The sequence below is a fragment of the Notamacropus eugenii genome, chromosome 3, assembly GCF_028372415.1.
Source record: "Notamacropus eugenii isolate mMacEug1 chromosome 3, mMacEug1.pri_v2, whole genome shotgun sequence".
NCBI classification, from domain to species: domain Eukaryota; kingdom Metazoa; phylum Chordata; class Mammalia; order Diprotodontia; family Macropodidae; genus Notamacropus; species Notamacropus eugenii.
The window spans coordinates 53,740,994-53,759,225 of NC_092874.1; the positions used below are offsets into that span (position 1 = coordinate 53,740,994).

General features: G+C 37.0%; 1 protein-coding gene across 1 annotated transcript in view; it reads right to left on the reverse strand.

Annotated features, from left to right (window-relative positions):
* The window catches only part of ZNF804B (zinc finger protein 804B), a 556,024-nt gene that overhangs the window by 55,511 nt on the left and 482,281 nt on the right, over positions 1-18,232 (reverse strand). The window contains exon 2 of the mRNA XM_072651549.1: positions 14,574-14,717. Coding sequence (XP_072507650.1) covers positions 14,574-14,717 — 144 coding nt within the window. The remainder of the gene's footprint in view (positions 1-14,573; positions 14,718-18,232) is intronic.

The window sequence follows — 18,232 nt, forward strand, 5'->3', positions numbered from 1 at the left end:
AAAAATGACATCTTTTAAGTTTCCTCTGTAACCTATCTATTTTATTTTATACATTAAAAATATTTGGTGAGGGGTTTATAAACTTCTCCAGACTTACAAAGCAATCCGTAACACACTAAAAAAAAAATTAGAATCTCAGTGTATTAGAGGCTATTCCATAGCATGACTGGAGGTCATTGTGATACTGAATTCAGTAAGTGCTTTATTATAGCTAAAACTTTCCTACAGTAAGACAGAGCCCATTGTTTCACTATAATTCAACTCATCGTGTATACAAGGAGCAAGAAAGAGGACAGAATTTTGTTCTTCAGTCATGTCCCATTCGGGATTTTCTTGGCAAAGATACTAGAGTGGTTTGTCATTTCCTTCTCCAGCTCATTTTACAAAAGAAAAAAAGTGAAGCAGCAAGATTAGGCAATTAAGGGTCACACAGCTAGTAAGTGTCAGGTTTGAACTCAAGGAGACAAGTCTTTCTGACTCCAGGCCTGGAGCTCTATCCATTATGACACCTAGCTGACCTTGAGAATAGAATACTATTCTAAAAACCCTCACCATAAGTGCTGTTTAGTCATGCAAAGCAACAGCTTTTCAAATAAAATCACCTGTCCTTCACTAGCATTTTTTTCTTGGCATTATCGTATGCTCTTTTTAAAATTTACTTTATTTTTAATTTATGTAATAAAACAGGCATTTTTCTAATATAGTACAATAAAAAATACTCTTTAAAAAAAGTCACTTGTGCAAAATAGCCCATGTTGGAATTGATGGTCCAACATATGGTACACATTATGGGAAACTGACGCGTATGCTGCTTCAGCCTTCCCAAGTGTAGTAGGGTGTTTAGTTATGTTGCAGGCGAGTGCTATGTTATATATTTTCAACCAGACCAAAATGGTTTGATCAGCCATTATTGTCCTCATTTTTTTTCTGATTTCAAATACATTTAAATAAACAAAAACATTGAGGTAATTAAAAAGAAGTACAAGAAAAGATGTCTCCGTATGAAGAAACTACACATGAGGGGCTGGTTAAAATGAAGAAAACTTTCTAATTTCTCTCTCTTATGCTCAGTGCTATGAGAAGCAGCCGCAACACTTTCCACTGAATAAACTTGGCCCTTAGTACTTTAAGCTTGGTTCACAACCACAGAAGGGTGGGTCGGCTATATGAATTTAGGGTCAAGCTATCCTAAAGTCAAGATACAGTATGTATAAACTGCAACAGAGTATTGAAGGGACTAAGGACTACCCCTGCTTTCTTTTGCTTAACACACTGACCAATACAGAATGCGTGCCTCCAGCCAAGCATTTTCAGAAAGACATCTCCTCTCTCCACCTCCATCCCTTGTCTTTGACAGAGAATGGGATGCCAACAGAAAAGAGTCCCTATATTTTCATTTCACATTCTCCCTCCTCATTGTCGTTGTTTATGCACTATTTATAACAATCACTTTTTTTCCCCTTTTCAGGGAGGAGAGAGGTCTGGACCTGTGCTTTAATCAACAAGAGGAACTCCAGGTGTGGAAACTCTTTTCACCAATGTATATTGTAGGATCATAGATCTACCATTGGAAGAGACCTAAGAGTTTATCTAATCTAATTCCTTATTTTATGAAAAATGAAACTGTCAGGAGCATTAACCAAATTTTCCCAAGGTTATCCAGGTAGTCAACATCAAAGGTAGATTTTTAAACCTAGATACTTTGTCTTAAGGGAAGATGAATATTTTTCCATTGTACTCCATTTCCTGCTAGTAAGTCATCTGTAACACATAGGCTTAAAGAGTTACTTGGGTGTGTTGAGGGACAGCTAGGTGGAGCTGGGCTTGAAATCAACAATCAGGAAGACTCATCTTCAGTTCAAATCTAGCCTCAGACACTGCTAGCTAGCTGACCCTGCGCAAGTCACTTAACCCCGTTTGCCTCAGTTTCTTCATCTGTCAGCTGCACCAGAGAAGAAAATGGCAAACCCCCGTAGTCTCTTTGCCAAGAAAACCACAAATGGGGTCACAGAATCAGATACAACTGAAAAACAAGAGACATGTAACTTGCTCGTTCCTAGTCTGTATCAGAAGCAGTGTTTGAACTCAGGCTTTCCTCCCGGCTCTCTAATCTCTGTACCAAGGTTGGCCCTCTGTCCTGTACCACACTGCCTCTCACCAGTTCCATATTCACTTACAGGATGGTCCTGTTATAGTTTGCTCTTGTTTTTTAATTGCCTGATAAACCTAGAAACTTAAAGTACCCACTGGTAAATGCCACTGTTTTGTAGCTCAGATTTATGTTGTAGCTATCCACTCAGCTTCACAGAGAATGTTTTTATTCTCGTGCTACCAGTCTCTACTTTATTATAAGTAATGAGATAAAATGCTTTAATTAGTTAACACAGGATTTTGTGGAAGAGCAGGTGTTTACATAAGGGGATTAATGATGAGGGGAATAATTACCAGACTTCCCTCTGCCAGGCCAGCTGAAAATACAATTCTCACACTTTCCTCTGTTCATCCACAGAAAGAAGAGTAGGGAGGAAATGGTCCCAGACCTGAGATGCCATGGGACTCTGGCCAATTTAATTCCTCTCTAAGTTAACGTGAAGGGATTCTGTCAAGAGCAGGGCTTTCCCCTAGGATGGCACTTCAGTGGGAGGTTCATAATCTCCTCAGCATCATCCAAAGTGCAAGCTGACCTGTGAGACAGTGAGCTAAACAGACCAACGCAAATGTCCAGAGTATGCACAGGGAGCTGTGCGCTGCCAGACATCTGCTTCCTCCTAACCTTGAACTCTTGGAAACATGGCTTTTTATTTTCTTTCACACTTAATTCAAGTGTCAGCTCCTAATGCCCCATCCCCCAATCATTAGGGTTCTTTCCCAACCTCCATTTTCCTCACACTGTGCCTTTTTGTGGAGTGGTGCAGTGGATAGAGCTCCAGGCCTAGAATAAGGAAGACTTTTCTTCCTGAGTTTGACTCTGGACTCAGACACTTACTAGTTGTGTGATCCTGGGCAAGTCACTTAACCTTGTTTGCCTCAGTTCCTTATCTGTAAAATAAGTAGATAAATAGATAGAAAGGTAAAGTAAATAAATAATTTTAAAAAACTTTATTGGAGAAGGAAATGGCAAGCCACTCCAGCATCTCTTCCAAAAAAACCCACAATGGGATCATGAAGAGAAAGACCCAGTTGAACACCAACAATAAAAAATGTTTTTTGTGTATATATCATATTCTCTGGGTAGAATACTGACTCTGTGAGGACAGGCAATTTTAATATTTTCATCACTTTATCTGTAGGGCCTCATATAATGCATTGCAAATATATTTTTATTTTCTTAGGACTGTATCTATCAACATAACCAACAGAGAAATATATTTTGCATTACTGTACTGTATAAGTTATATCAAATTGTTGACCATCTCAGAAAACTCTACATTTTAAAAAAATGAACATTAAAAAAAAGTTTTATGCGTAATTAGGAGGAAATAAAATCTTATTTAAAAGACCAGTTCTGTGATTTCAATGGAATAGGGACCTCTCAGTGAGGAAATTCCCTCTATCACTCCAGGTCAATACCTTCCTTCTCTATAACATACTATTAGAGCATTGTCTGGGGGCACTGAGAGTTTAACCAACTTACCAGAGTCACAAAGCCGTTGTTTCAGAGACAGGGAATTCATCCATCATTCATCCTGACTCTGAGGTCAGTTCTCTGTTCTCCACGTCAGGGTGTTTTACTCATATAATTAATATCGTATCATATCATAAAATATAATTTACATACTATAATGGAATATAAATTGTATATTCATGTAAAATATTTAAATATAAATTATATATTCATATATAAACATTCACACATAATATGATGATGATGAAGAATACATGTTTGTTGGCTTTAGTTGGATCAAGGTCCCTTCCTAGCACCCAATAATCTCCTGGACAGGGTCAAGGCAAGAGGGAAACAGTCTGAAACAGGTATTAGTTGGTCTACTATATAGAACAAGAAAAGCAGAACAGATTCTTTATCTGCCTCCACACCTATCAAAGGGGGAAAGAATCATAATCTGTGACCAGGCCCGGCATGCCAGCAGGACCTCCCAACATACCTCTGATGTAGAAATTCACCAGCTTAACCTAGCCCTTGGTGGGCTCTGAGGGCAACAGAAAGTCAAGTTGCAGAAAAAACTAACAGAAAATATCCTTTCTTCTGACAGAATCATATGATTCAGGTGCTATTTTAAATGTTCCGATCTGATCCTACGTTTCTGTAATTCTTTGCATAAGGAAATCCTAAGAATTGTCTTATAATCATCTGGCCATCATTAACAACTATGAAATTAAGTATCTCTTGGGTTTTTCCAATTTAAAGGGGGTTAAATTGCTCATTTGCATGTTAATTAGCATTTACTTTAAGGAAAGCAAATGTAAGTCTTTTGCAACTAACATTTAATGACAAATTTAGCTTATCTAGCCATTACATTTAAAGGAATCTCCACATTATTTCCTAGAGATTTCTTAAGTATTAATGACTAAAGGAATCTCATTATTCCAAACAACATGCATTTTCCAAAGATGAATCCTGCTAATTTGTCTTCTTTGCTTACCAGGATCAGAAAGCAGGAATGCATTCATAGGGCACCTGGTGTAGCAGATTTTAATGAAGCCCACTGGACTTCACAGACTTGTGGCATTAAAATAAAGAATCGTGCAGGTTGACATTTAAAATTGGAATTGGTTGCCTTAAGACATAAGCCTGTGTTCAATGGCATTTGATAATTTACTTTCTGCTACTGAAACATGGCTAATATTACATACAATTATTTCATGAGAAGGCAAAGAAAATCCTCAGGTAACACCACCCAATTAATAAGCTCCATGCCCAAACCTTCAGCAAATTAATCCCTTACATTAGAAGATTATCAAACATCTTGTCAACATGGGAAGAGAGAAAGAATGATGAAATTTGTATCATAGATGCTTCAGCAAGAATATATACTTTTCCTCTCACATAGCAATCACTTGCCTTTTCCTTAAGCAGAGATATGATCTAATTTCAAGACTGCTTTATTTTAAAATTGAACTTGCTATAATTTTGGGGCTAGTACCACAGCTAAGGATCCCCCAAAGGGTGAATGGAGAAGTGTATAAATGATGGGCCTAATCACTACATCACAAAGAATCACTCTGGAAAAGTGTTATAAAAGGATGTCATCAAAGAAATATATGATTGAAGAAGATGATGACCCAGTCATGTCATGGGAGAGAGAGGAAGATAATGAATGCATAACCATCCCATTTCATTACTATTTCTTTGATGAAGGAGTATGCACGGAAGGCCTCCAGCATATCGGATGGAGCCCTGTGGAGAACATATGGGTGATAATGGAGAGTTGTACAGAATGTTTAAACGTGGTTGGATTGAAATTTGTGTCACTGAAAGGAATACTCAGGCTGATAAAACCATAAAACCATACTGGGCTACTGAGCTAGAGAAAGGGAAGGGAACAAGCCTTTGCATATTGCCTACTATGGTCAAGCACTATGCTAAGAACTCATTTTATCCTCACAGCAACCCTGTGATGTAGGTGGTGTTATTATCCCTATTTTATAGATGAGGAAATTGAGGCAAACAGAGGTCAAGTGGCTTGTCCAGAATCACGCAGCTATTAAGTGTCTGAGGCCAGATTTGGACTCACATCTTTCGGATTCCAAGCCCAGTGCTCTAAATACTGCATCATCTAGCTGCTTCAGACTATTGGAATATTTACTGTAGTGTTTTTACATTTGCGACATTTAAGATAACTGAAAGTCTTTACCCTCAAATCTGGTCAAAAGAAGTCAGAAATTGTCCAGCTTTGGAAAAACTTTCTCTTTGCAACTAGGGCAAGTACAATATTGGCAATACATAGGAAACCAGAAGACACCAACTCCACATTAACTATTATCATCCTATCTCACATTTGCATGGTAAAGGTTCACAAAGTGTTTTCCTTACAACCTTGTGCGATGATGATGATAGTGATGAAAACTGTGAGGTCTCCCCACCCACCCTCCCATGTTTACAGCTGAGGAGACTGGAGATTACAGAGTTTAAGTGACTTGCCCATAGCCCAGTAGCTAGGAAATGTTAAAGCCAAAATTCAGACCAGGTCTCTTGACTGCAGAGCCTGTGTTCTATTCTGTAAGGCAATGACTTTTATCTTGTATAGTTCTTTTCTACACTGTGCTTATATGAATTTAGTTATTCGGTTTATACTTGCAAAATATGCTTGACTGAGAAAATCAATCATGCATAAAGATGTCTCAGGTATAAGAAAAGTTGCAAAGAGGAAACATTCAATTTGGTATCAGAAAAAAAAAAAAAACTTCTAATAATTGGTGTTGTCCAAGAGTAGGATTTGGGCAGATAGATGGTGCAGTGGTTAGAGTGCCAGGTCTGGAGTAAAGAAGATCTGAGTTCAAATCTGGCTTCAGAAACCTAATTGCTGTGTGACTCTAGGCAAGTCACTTGACCCTGTTTGCCTCAGTTTCCTCATTTGTAAAATGAGCTGGAGAAGTAAATAGCAAATCTCTAGCACTTTGCAAAAACCCCAAATGGGGATCAGACAGGATTTACCAACAACAAAGAGAAGGATGTGCTTACTGCCTTGGGAGGTCAGTCAGCTAGTCAACAGGGATTTACTAGGTGCCCACCATGGGCTAGATAGTAGTTGTGTTATCACAGGAGGTCTTCAAGCAATGCTTGTTAAGTAGATGAAGAAGAGGACTCTTGTTGGTGCAGAGATTGAACAACATAGATTTAGGATACAGCTAGATGACTCAGTGGCATCAGGAATACATATTTTCAAACCTGGCCGCAGACACTTACTTGCTGTATGACCCTGGGCAAGTCACTTAACCTATGTTTGCTTTAGTTTTCTCAAACATAAGTGGGAAATAATAGCAACATCTACCTCCCAAAGTTGTTGTGGGGATCAAATGAAACTATATTTGCAAAGTGCTCAAAACAGTGACTGGTATGTAGTAGGTGGTATATAAATGCACGCTATTACCATTATTATTAAGTAACTTTCAACTTTTGAGATTGTCTAATCAACCAATATAATGTGATGTTTAATATATGTATACATATATGCATATGCAACATATTTGTTAATATGTAACTCATAACATTGCATTATATTTTTTTTAAAATCTCTGTACAGAAAAAGACATCTAAACCCCAGCTGATTGCCCTCTTATTTCAACCATGATATGAATAAAACCAAGGTTCATACTATTTCAGAACTAGGAAAGTGCCTTGGAGTCCACTGCAATAGGGCTGTACTACACACACAGAGATATGTGACTGTAGGCATTTGCAGATAGGTGTGTGATACTTATTCTGCATTGGGCTAATGCTGAATCATCACTTCAATGTTCAGTGTCAAGAACTCGGGAAAATCTTTCTTGAAATGCAAACAGTTTAACAATTGATCAAACCAGCGATTGATACTCTAAGGTGGATGTTTTCTCACACGTTTCTTCCCGTTGAACATTAGACAACTGGGTGGGTGGGCGTTAATGTTGATCATTAGCCAATGATTCGACATTAGCAGGAGCACAGATTTCCAGCCTTCATTTTCAGAGATGATAACACCACGAAAGTTTATGTGCGCAGACTACTAAAACCAGAGCATCATCAATAGTGTTTTTTTTTTCCTGCCCATCCATATACGAACACAGTTATTTGATTTACATCTGCAAGCTACATGGGGCTAGGAAAAGATAAAGAATTTATATGGTTCCTCTCAGCTACCACCAAAGTGGCATAGATGACAATAATTTTTACAGTGGCTATCACTGTGTCATTCAACAATGACAATCAGTGTTTGAAAGCTTGGAAGGGGTCTGTTGCTGAGGAGACTGCAGACTCCATTTTCCAACCGTACACTGGTTTGGGAACTCTCTTTACAATATAAACCATTTATCACTAGGGATTCAAGTGGGAGGGGGGGTGAATCCACATAATTCATCTCTCATTACCAGAAGAATAGCAAAAGTTTATGTCTTTCTGACAGCAGAACATCCCAATCTATCCTCATATTTTCAAACTCTAATAAACCTTATTTGCCCTGTTTAAGTGGGTGAATGGAGGAGAGTGGGTAACAGAGAGACATTATATTCTCTGGATAAACCTAGTTACAGAAAGTTATTCCTAGTTGAAGCTTAAGTTTCACTGATAACCCTAAGAATCTTCACATACAGGAAAATGGAATAAAGCTAAGATTAATAGAAAAGGAAAGGGAAGACAATAGCCTTGGAAGGAATTCTAACTTACATGAATGCCAAATGTTGTTTTTTTTAATGTAACATGGAAATGTTCCTTCCTCTCCCTCTTTTTCTCTCATTCTTTTTTGGAAATCTGGAATTGGCTGGGATTTCCCAGCTAAATGTTACCTCCCTGATTCTGCCTGATCCCTTGCAGGGCATTAACAGTGACTCATTAATTACAGTTACCATTTTATTTCAGTTTATGAAGATTTACATACTGAGTCAGAGTCTAGAGAGATGTGATTGTCTCACTGGTTGAGAAGAGGATGAGTAGCAAAGGGAGATACACAAAAAGAGGGGTTAAAGTAATAGGAGGAAAACCAGGAGAGTATGATATCTCAGAAGCCAATAGAGGAAAGGGTGGTTAACAGTGCTATTTAAAATAACTTTGTAGAAAGGATTACCACCATTAAACAGATCATAAATGGATCATTGGTAGTGGAAATTCAGGAATCAGTGAGTAAGATATATTTTGGGTGTGCAAGAATCCCTAAAGGAACTTAGGATCTGAGGATCAGAGATTCAGAGCTAAAGGTAACATTAGAGGGCAGTGAAGTCAACTCTGTCATTTTATGTATGAGGAAAATGACGTCAAGAGAAGTTGAATTTCTTGGAGTTACACAGCTACCAAATATCTAAGCTAAGATTAAAACCCAGATCTTTCTGCCTCCAGATCCAACACTCTCTCCTCTATACTATGCCATAAAATCCTTAATTTTAGAGTGCCAAAAAATGAAAATTCTCTCTAGAGAGGACTACTTACTCTTAAAAGATAATTTCTCCTCCTTTTTGCATTGAATGATTATCTTGATAAAGTTAATTTACCTCAGGAATGAATCTTTAACAGAAGTGAATGCCTAGTACTTCATTTTCTCATCACAGAATCAAATATAAACTAAGGAATGTTTTTTGGTTTTTTGGGTTTTTTTTTTTTTAGTTTAACATTATCTTCTCAGATAAGAGTAACTGATGAAAAGGTGAAAAAAAAAAGATGACAATGTGACTCAGAAACGGCAATTTAAGTAAGTTTGTCATCAAGATAAAGCTACTAATAGAAATGGACAAAACAAAGGAGAGCCCATTATTGGCTTTAAAGCAATTCTGTCAAGTACATTTCAGAGGACTGAAAGCTTATCTGCCTGAAATCCAGTGGGATAGCACTATCATAGGGAAGGACAGAGTACAGAAAGTTAAAGACTTAAGCAAGAAATTATTTCCTGCTTATTGCCCCCCATACCCCAAGAGTATCATATTGTAAGAAATATATGGAGAACAGAGGGAGGACAAAGCAGGAGAATTTACAGTAACTTAAGAGAAAATGAATCTGATTTCAAAAAGGCCAGTAGAGATATACCTACTATAAAGAACACAGATCAAAAACAGAACCTAAAATGTGTCCATTTACAGTGGAAGCAAAAGGTGGATGAAACAGGAATTCTGACTACGTGATAGCTAAGAGACTTCATTCAGGAAGAGATGATCAAACTAGAAACACTGTTAATAATAGACTGTCTTCTTTTCTCTTTATTCTCAGAGGTAAGCCTATGAAGCATGCCCATGTTGCTTTCTGTCTGGAATTCCTTCCCAAATCTTTGTCCACTTCTTACCCATCCTTTAAAGCTAAACTCAAGTTCCATCTTTTCTACGAAGCCATCCCATGCTACCTTGGCCAACAGTCATCTCTTCTTTCTCTAAACTAATGTCAATCATTAATAGTCTTACTAACTTGGCAACAAAATATAAATTATCTTGGGAGATCACTATTTTGCTATTCAGTTCTTAAATTTCTTCTAAACTCTTCAACCAAAAGTCGAAGATTGCTTGTTAAAGACATTGGAGAAAGGTCCCTTTGAATTTGAGATTCTGTGGTTGGGTATTAACACATTTATTCATTCACTTTTATTACCAAAGTACATCACAGAAGGTCTTATGCAAAATCCATGGCTTATAATATTTGGGATCTGTTCAGTTCATTGCTATAAGCTTATTACACGAATCAGCACCTTATTATATAGACTGTCATAAGCTTTTTTTCCCAGATCCTTACACCCAATTACACTAAAAAAATGTAAGTGTTAAGCACCAAGATCATAGAAGCAGGATACAAAATTAATCTTAAACAATGGTAGGAGAGGTACTATTGTTATACTGTAAAGGACTGATATGATATTCAACTCAGGCATCATGGAACTGTAGCAAAACAAAAGTCAATATAGTATCAGAAAATTGGAACACAGGTTGAAACAACATTGAAAGGAAGAGTGTAAGAAGAAGAATCATAGGCAAACATCTTCAGGGTATAAGAAAAGCAAATATATTCAAAATGTTTTATAAATAGGTCAACAGGATCACCAACTAATATTAGAAAATGTTTTCCAGGAAAAAAATTAAAATAATAAAAGCTTATTTATATAACAGATGTTAGTGAGTGAACTACTAAAAGAAGAAATCTAACAAAATACAAATATAGCTCTGAGAAATTTTTTATACATCTTATACTTCTAGAAAAATATAGGGGAATTGGTTTTTTTAAAATAAATTGAACCAGTTGTCTATGTAAAAGAAGAAATAGTTCAGGGCATGAGCAAATATAACAAATCTTATTATAATTTCCACAACTAGATTTGACACCTTCTCACAGTTTCACCTTTGTGTCAGACATAGACAAAGGAATCAGAAAGAAGAAGCTAAAATGAACAAATTCAAATTGATAGGAAATAGAGGCATTTTTATGAAATTTGTGCCAAGCACCGGCAGTAGATTCTTATTTCCACTCCTATCAATGATAGTAATTGATTCTAGAATAAATTTAGTCTAAAATGGATATGTAGATAATTAATATTTTCATTCATTCATTTTTTCATCAGTAACTACGTATGAGATGTCTGCTGTATGCAAGGCAGTATGCTAAGAGAAACAAAAAAAAAACACAACTTTTTCGAGCTTTCTAGACTATCTTATCTATTTGTGTTGTTTTTCAGTCATGTCCAACTCTTTGTGACCCCAGATTACAGTTTTCTTGGCAAAGATACTACAGTGGTTTGTCATTTCCTTCTCTTTCTCATTTTATAGATGAGGAACTGAGGGTTAAGTGACTTACCCAGAGTCACACAGCTACAAAGTATCTGAGACCAGATTTGAATGCAGGAAAAGGAGTCTTCCTGACTCCAGGACTGTCTGTCTACTGTGCCATCTAGAAAAAGCCCTGAATTTGCAACCAACATACCCGTGTTAGTATCCTAGGTCTGCCACTTAGAAGCTCTATAATACTGAACAAATCTTTTCATCTCTTGAAGTTTCCTTTTTCATATCTTCAAAATGGCTCCACTAAAACTTGCACCAGCTACCTCAAGCTAAGACTTAAAACACAAAATAAGATATTACTGATGTAATTTGTCATTTCATTGCTCTTTCAGGCTGCTGTCTCAGAGAACATTTTGGTTGGGTCCATCTGATATTAAACAACTGGCTTTAAAATAAGGAAATGAAGTTCAACTGGTTACCTGTATTAAACAGCAAAAACAAAGAACTTTATATTTTCTTTCTTTCCTTCCTTCCTTCCATTTGCATTTCTGGTACTTAGACATTATTCCCTATATTGCTTTAGAGCTTTCCAGTAATGGGATGGGTCAGGCCAAGGGTGGGGAACCTGTGGCCTCAAGGATACATGTGGCCCTCTAGGTCACCAGGTGCAGCACTTTGAATGAACTCGAACCTCCCAGAATAAATCCCCAATCGCAATTCAAACAGCCACAGCTGAGGACCCAGAAGGCCATAAGTGGCCTCAAGGACACACATCCCTATTCATAGTTAGACTCTCAAGTGGTAAGGCGTTCATTTCTAGAAGTATTCAAGCAGAAGTTAGATGATGTACAAAAAATCCCTATATCAGGTGAGAATTTAGCTTCTATAACCACAAGGATCATCTTTGGTGCCACGATTCCATTGACTGGTTTTTGCTCAATTAGCACAAATCATAATTTCACCCATGCTACCAGCTTGAGCCATTTGAAAGCCAATATAACTCAACAAATTTGAAAGTACAGGAGAAGTCAAGTTAAAAAGATATTTTTTACCTGCTTAGTATAGCACCTTGAATATAGAAGTCAATCAATCAATATTTGTTGAATGAACTAAAACAAGAATCAAAATACTAGGTAAAGGCACTTCATGTAATCCCATCATAGACTTAGATCCAGAACTTTTCATGTTCTTTATACCTTCTAGGATGAAGCTTTCTACCCCTACACTAAAAGGCCATGGTAGAATTACAGAATATAGCAGGTTCCATTACTTTGATTTGTTGGATTCCTGGGCTTCATATCCCAATGAACCTGAGTTTCAGATGTGGAGCCAGGAGACAGATTAGAGGGAGAACCCTCATCAGGCACTTGGTATTACTGAGCATTCAGTTCTGCCATGCTCTGCTCATCCATAGCTAATGTGTTCAATGGAAATTCAAAGGCAAGATAGTCCACCCTCTTAGTACCATTCCTACTCATATACCTCTCTGATTCAGACAGTCAGATAGACATCAACCTGGGGAGACAGAACCATGTATGGCCACGTAGCAAACGAGAGCAAATTATAATAAATGACAACAGAAATCATGAACGGAATCCAGCACACCCAGTCTATCCTTGTAAGTGGAACTGAATTCCTTCCATAGGCCATAAGTTACTGGTCCCTAGGTTCAGCACATTGAAACAAGACCTTTATTGTGGTAAATATTTCCAAGCAAACCAGCACAAGGAGTGCCAGATCACATGATTTAAGAATGGACAGTTTGAATTCTGAGAGAGGCCTGACACTGAAATGAATTTGAGGGGGAAAACAAATCCTTTTGGGAGGCAAATAGAGATTATAGGGATTCGCTTCATATGTGGAAAAGCAGAAAGTGAATTGCTTTTGTAGTATGAGTTTTATGTACTAAGTGAATAGGAGCTGAGGCAGCTGTTTTTCTAATTTGAGATGAACCAGGCTTTGTATGAGGCAGAGAGGAACTTCAGCCATTATAGTGATGGCTACCCTCAAAACTGCATGAAGTAGGTAGCATAACAGTTCTTTTCTCCAATGCACCCATGCCTTCTCTCCTCTGACACCTCCATACCTCTCATAGAGATTATCATCATCTCATGTCTCAATTACTGTAAGAGCTTGATGGTGGGTCTGCCTGCCTCAAGTCTCTCCCCACTCTAAGCATCCCTCCAATTCACTCACTAAAGTGATTTTCCTAACACATAGGCTTGATCCTATCACCCCCTACTTAATAAACTCTAGTGGCTCCCTATTGCTTCCGGAGCAAATAGCAAATGTTCTGTTTGGCATTCAAAGCCCTTTATAACCTAACTCCTTCCTACCTTCCAGTCTTCTCACACCTTCCTCCACCTCTTCTCCCCCGACTCCCCATCCCACCCTAGGCAAATATATGCTCAGCTCTGGGCATTCTCTCTGGCTGTCCTCTATCCTTTGAACATTCTCTCTCCACTCCAACTATGGGCCTTCCTTGCTTCCTTGAAGTCCCAAATGAAATCCCTCATCCACCAGGAAACCTTCCCTAACCTCTCTTAATTCTAGTGCTTTCCCTCTTTTAACTACTTCCTATTATCTTGTTTATAGCTTTCCTTGTATAAATTTGTACTTGTAAGACCCATAAGGGCAGGGACTGCCTTTTGACTTTTTATATCTTCAGTAAAAACACATCACCTAGCACACAGTAGGTACTTAATAAGTGTTTATTGGCACAGCTAGGTTGCAAACCCATATTGAGCACAAAGGTCCCAAGAATTTTACTTCAAAGTTTGTTGTTGTTTTAAATAGGTTTTATTATAGTTATGAAGAGGATACTTAGAAACTACTTTTCGTTTTGGAAGGTATAGCTTTCACTATGAGCAGTTGGAACATTTAGTAATTTGATCATAAAATTTGATTTTTCTTGAAATTTATGTGTCTATGAATCCAGGTTAGGAAGTGTCACAAGCTTTAAGGAAGAGGGCTAAAGGATCATCCTAAGGGTCTAAATTTCTTTAGGAGGGTCTGTGGAGGACTTATGCAAATCACACCTCATCTATAGCAAAAGAACTGACCTATCTGAAAAAATTTCTAAGTCAACATGACATGATTAGAATAATCAAACACAACAGTTTTTAAAGCAAAGATAGTGTTTTCTTCACTCATTTTCACAGAAAAAAAAAAGTTCACCAGCTTTGATGGTAGCTTGAACTAGTTAGTAAAAATGGTGGTTATACTCCATTTCAACTTACCTGCTTATGGGCGTGGTCATAAGAATTAATGTGATTATCAAATTCCTGATGTTTGTGGTATTGCTTGTCACACAACTCACAGTAAAAGTTTGCCTTGACATCTTCCAGAGCCTTGGCTGTGGCCTTCTCCTTTTCAGCATCATCCTGAAAAGACAAAAGTCCTGGTTAGGGTTCTCATTAAATAGCTTTACACAACCCTGATCTCATATGAATTAGTTGAATGGTTAGCTTGCTGTAATAACAATTTGTACAATGGTGAGAATTAATGGACACTTGAGATCACCTTCTGGGATTCACTGTTCTAGAAATCGATGACAATGGGGAAATGGATCAGATCAGCATTTCCAACCTAATCAACTATATCTCACACTGCTTTCTAACATCCTTGTATGCACCTCTCTCTCCTCTGGCACTGGCACTTATATTAATATTAGCTATGAAAACTTGTCTCCTCTAGTAATCAGTGAGAAGGATTATTTAAATTGAAAACAACCAGGGCATTATTAACAATATCAGAAGAATACATGTAAAAATATCTCATATTTGGAAATCACTTCCTTTTTAAATTTTTCAAATCAACTGATACATTCAAAAATTATTATACCCATAGTACTGTGCTAGGTATTAGAGAGATAGAGATATACATACATACATATATATAATTGTTAGATGGTGGTCTTCCCCATTAGATTGTAAGCTTCTTGAAAGCAGGGATTAGGTGTTTGCCTTTGTGTTCCCAACATTGCACAATATTTGGAATGTAAAAGCACTTACTATACTTGACAAATCTGCTCCGATCAGTCCCTTTCCATTTCTAACCTACTACCCTCACCCTATATTCTTCTTCTTACCCACATCTTAATCAATATAGAAAATTCCAACATGAGGAACCTCTCTCTACCAATACAGATCACAGCACCTTCTCTGCAACTTATAGAAAGAGAGCTGCTTAGAACACAGAGAAGGTAATGACTCTACTAGTTTCAAAGAACCAGCATTTGGTCGCAGTGACATTTGAACCCAGGGCTTCATAGCTTCATGGCCAATTTTTGATACATTATACCACACTTCCTCTATATTTGCCTTTTTTGGAGTACAGATGCTGATAGATCTATCTATCTATCTGTCTATCTATCTATCTATCTATCTATCTGTCTGTCTGTCTGTCTGTCTGTCTGTCTGTCTGTCTATCTATCTATCTTTACATAAATAGTTTGTGCCAAATACTCTGATGGGGGTAAAAAAAAAAAATAAGAGGAAAACTCTTAGTTACCAAGAAGCCTATATGCTACTAGAAGAGACAAATATTTTTATGTATAAGAATATTAGAAATATGTACCAGATAGAAGGAATTTTGTGCTTATTTGTTTTTGATGTGTGTGTGTGTGTGGCAGACAGACCTGAGATGAAAAGTGACATTAAGAATTCTAAGCAGCATCAGTGAAAAAGGAAGTACCTTCTGGGTTTATAAGATAGCCAGGGTCAGGGAATCTCCATCTATCCATCCAAGGCTGTTTATCTATTGGTCTGTCCACCCATCCACCTATTTTTATCTATTTTAGTTAATTTATATTTGCTTTTAATTTAAAATTTATTTTATTAATATTTTATCTATAGGTATCTACCTTAGCCTAGATCTATGATTTTATCAACGTGGAGAATTCTCAGTGTTGAGACTCACTTCACCAATGAATGTTGGCAATTCATCTAAAACTTGGATTCTTAGAGAACGGTCTCAGTCACTGAAAGTAATTCTAAATAACCAACCAATATGTGTTGAACTTGAACTTAAGTCTTTCTGACTCCAAGACTATCTGTCCTATGCAAATTAAAATATTTCTTCTGTGGACAAGTGCAACTTCCAGTAATCAATTTTGGATAGACTATCCAATGAAATAAGGGAGAGAAAGAGAGAACTTCATATTCCCTATTCCCAAGTAAAATGTAAGCCTCTCACCTTCTTCTTACTGGTAAAATGGAAGCTCTTTGAGAGCAGGGGTGAGAACTGTTATACTGGAAATTGCTTTGGTGTATGGGTTGGACGAGATGCTGCTTTTAATTCTCAAATCTATGATTTTACTATTTCATTTTTGGCTCTGTCTCTCTAATACCTAGCACAGTACTATGGTTATGCATCAGTTGATTTGAATAATTTTTTGAATGTATCACTTGATTTGAAAAATAAAAAAAGGAAGTGATAAAGAAATGCATTCCAAATATGAGAAATTTTTACATGTATTCTTCTGATGTTATTAATAACCCACTGGTTGTTTTCAATTTAGTCTTTTCAGATAATCCTTCTCACTAATTACTAGAGGAGACAAGTTTTAGTAGCTCATATTAATACAAGTAGAACACTTAAATTAAAAGAAAACTTCTTGTTAACCATTCTCAGTTACTCATAAAATGGCTGAGAAATAAATTGTTCAATTCTTGGTAGTTTTCTTAATAAAATTAATTTTAAATGATTTGGTAACAGTGGCTCTTTTTTCATTATTGCAATTTTGTGTGAATTCTTTAGTAATTACTTTCATAATAAATGTTTGGGAGAGAAAGGTTAGAAAAAATATTTTTTTCTATGCAGGGAATTTGGTATTTACAGAATCATAGATTTGGAAACAGAAGGAATCTTAGAAGATATTTAGTACAACCCTATCATTTTATAAGTGAAGAAATTGAGACTCTAAGTGACATTGTCAAAGTCATACAAGATCACACTTAGTGGAGTCAGGATTTAGTCTTCTGACTCACTCTCATACAGAAACAAAACAATCATGCCAGAAATCTATGTTAATTATTGAGTAGATAAAATTATAGAATCTATGATTGAATTGTTAACTTTTTCTTCAAAATATCAAGTCATCTAGACAAAGATAGAATTTCTGTCAGGCTCTGATACTGATGGTAGAAATATCAGGTTTCAGTTTGGGCTGCTTCATCAACTCATTGAATGACCTTGGGGATGTCCCTTTGCAGGGCTGTTTTTCAGTCTCCTCATTAAGGAAACAGGACCAATATCCAAAGCATCTCTTCACTCACAGAAAAAGGTAAGAGGAGTAATCACATTGTTCCAAACAATTATGAAACCTATAAAACTCCTGAGCCCCTTGGAGACTTCACAGATACAAGGCAGAGGTATCATTTCCAGTGATACTGAATATGTGCTCAGATTATGAAACTGAAGTAGTTGGAAATCAATTTCTGTACTTCATATCTCTTTGATGGTAATACTAGCTAGGAGCTTTGAGGATTGAATTCATATTCCTTACATGAAAGTCCAAATTTGACCTTTTACTCTGATGTTCAAGGGACTACCATGAGAATTCTAGCACAATCTAGCTTGGTCTGTTATCATGGCTTTCCAATAAAACTGCTTGATCTTACACACACACACAAAGAGAGAGAGAGAGAGAGAGAGAGAGAGAGAGAGAGAGAGAGAGAGAGAGAGAGAGAGAGAGATTTAGAACTAGAACCAATTCTCTTTTGCTACAGTTTACTCTGAGAAGGGACTAACTAGCTCAAGGAGGAAGCCCAGCTATGGAGATCAGCACAATAATGGAACGGGGAGATGAACCAAAGATTTTGGAGGAAAATAAGAGAAAAGCTACAGAAGTTAGGAGAATGTTTTAAAGATCAAGGGAAAAAGTCAAAGTCAAACG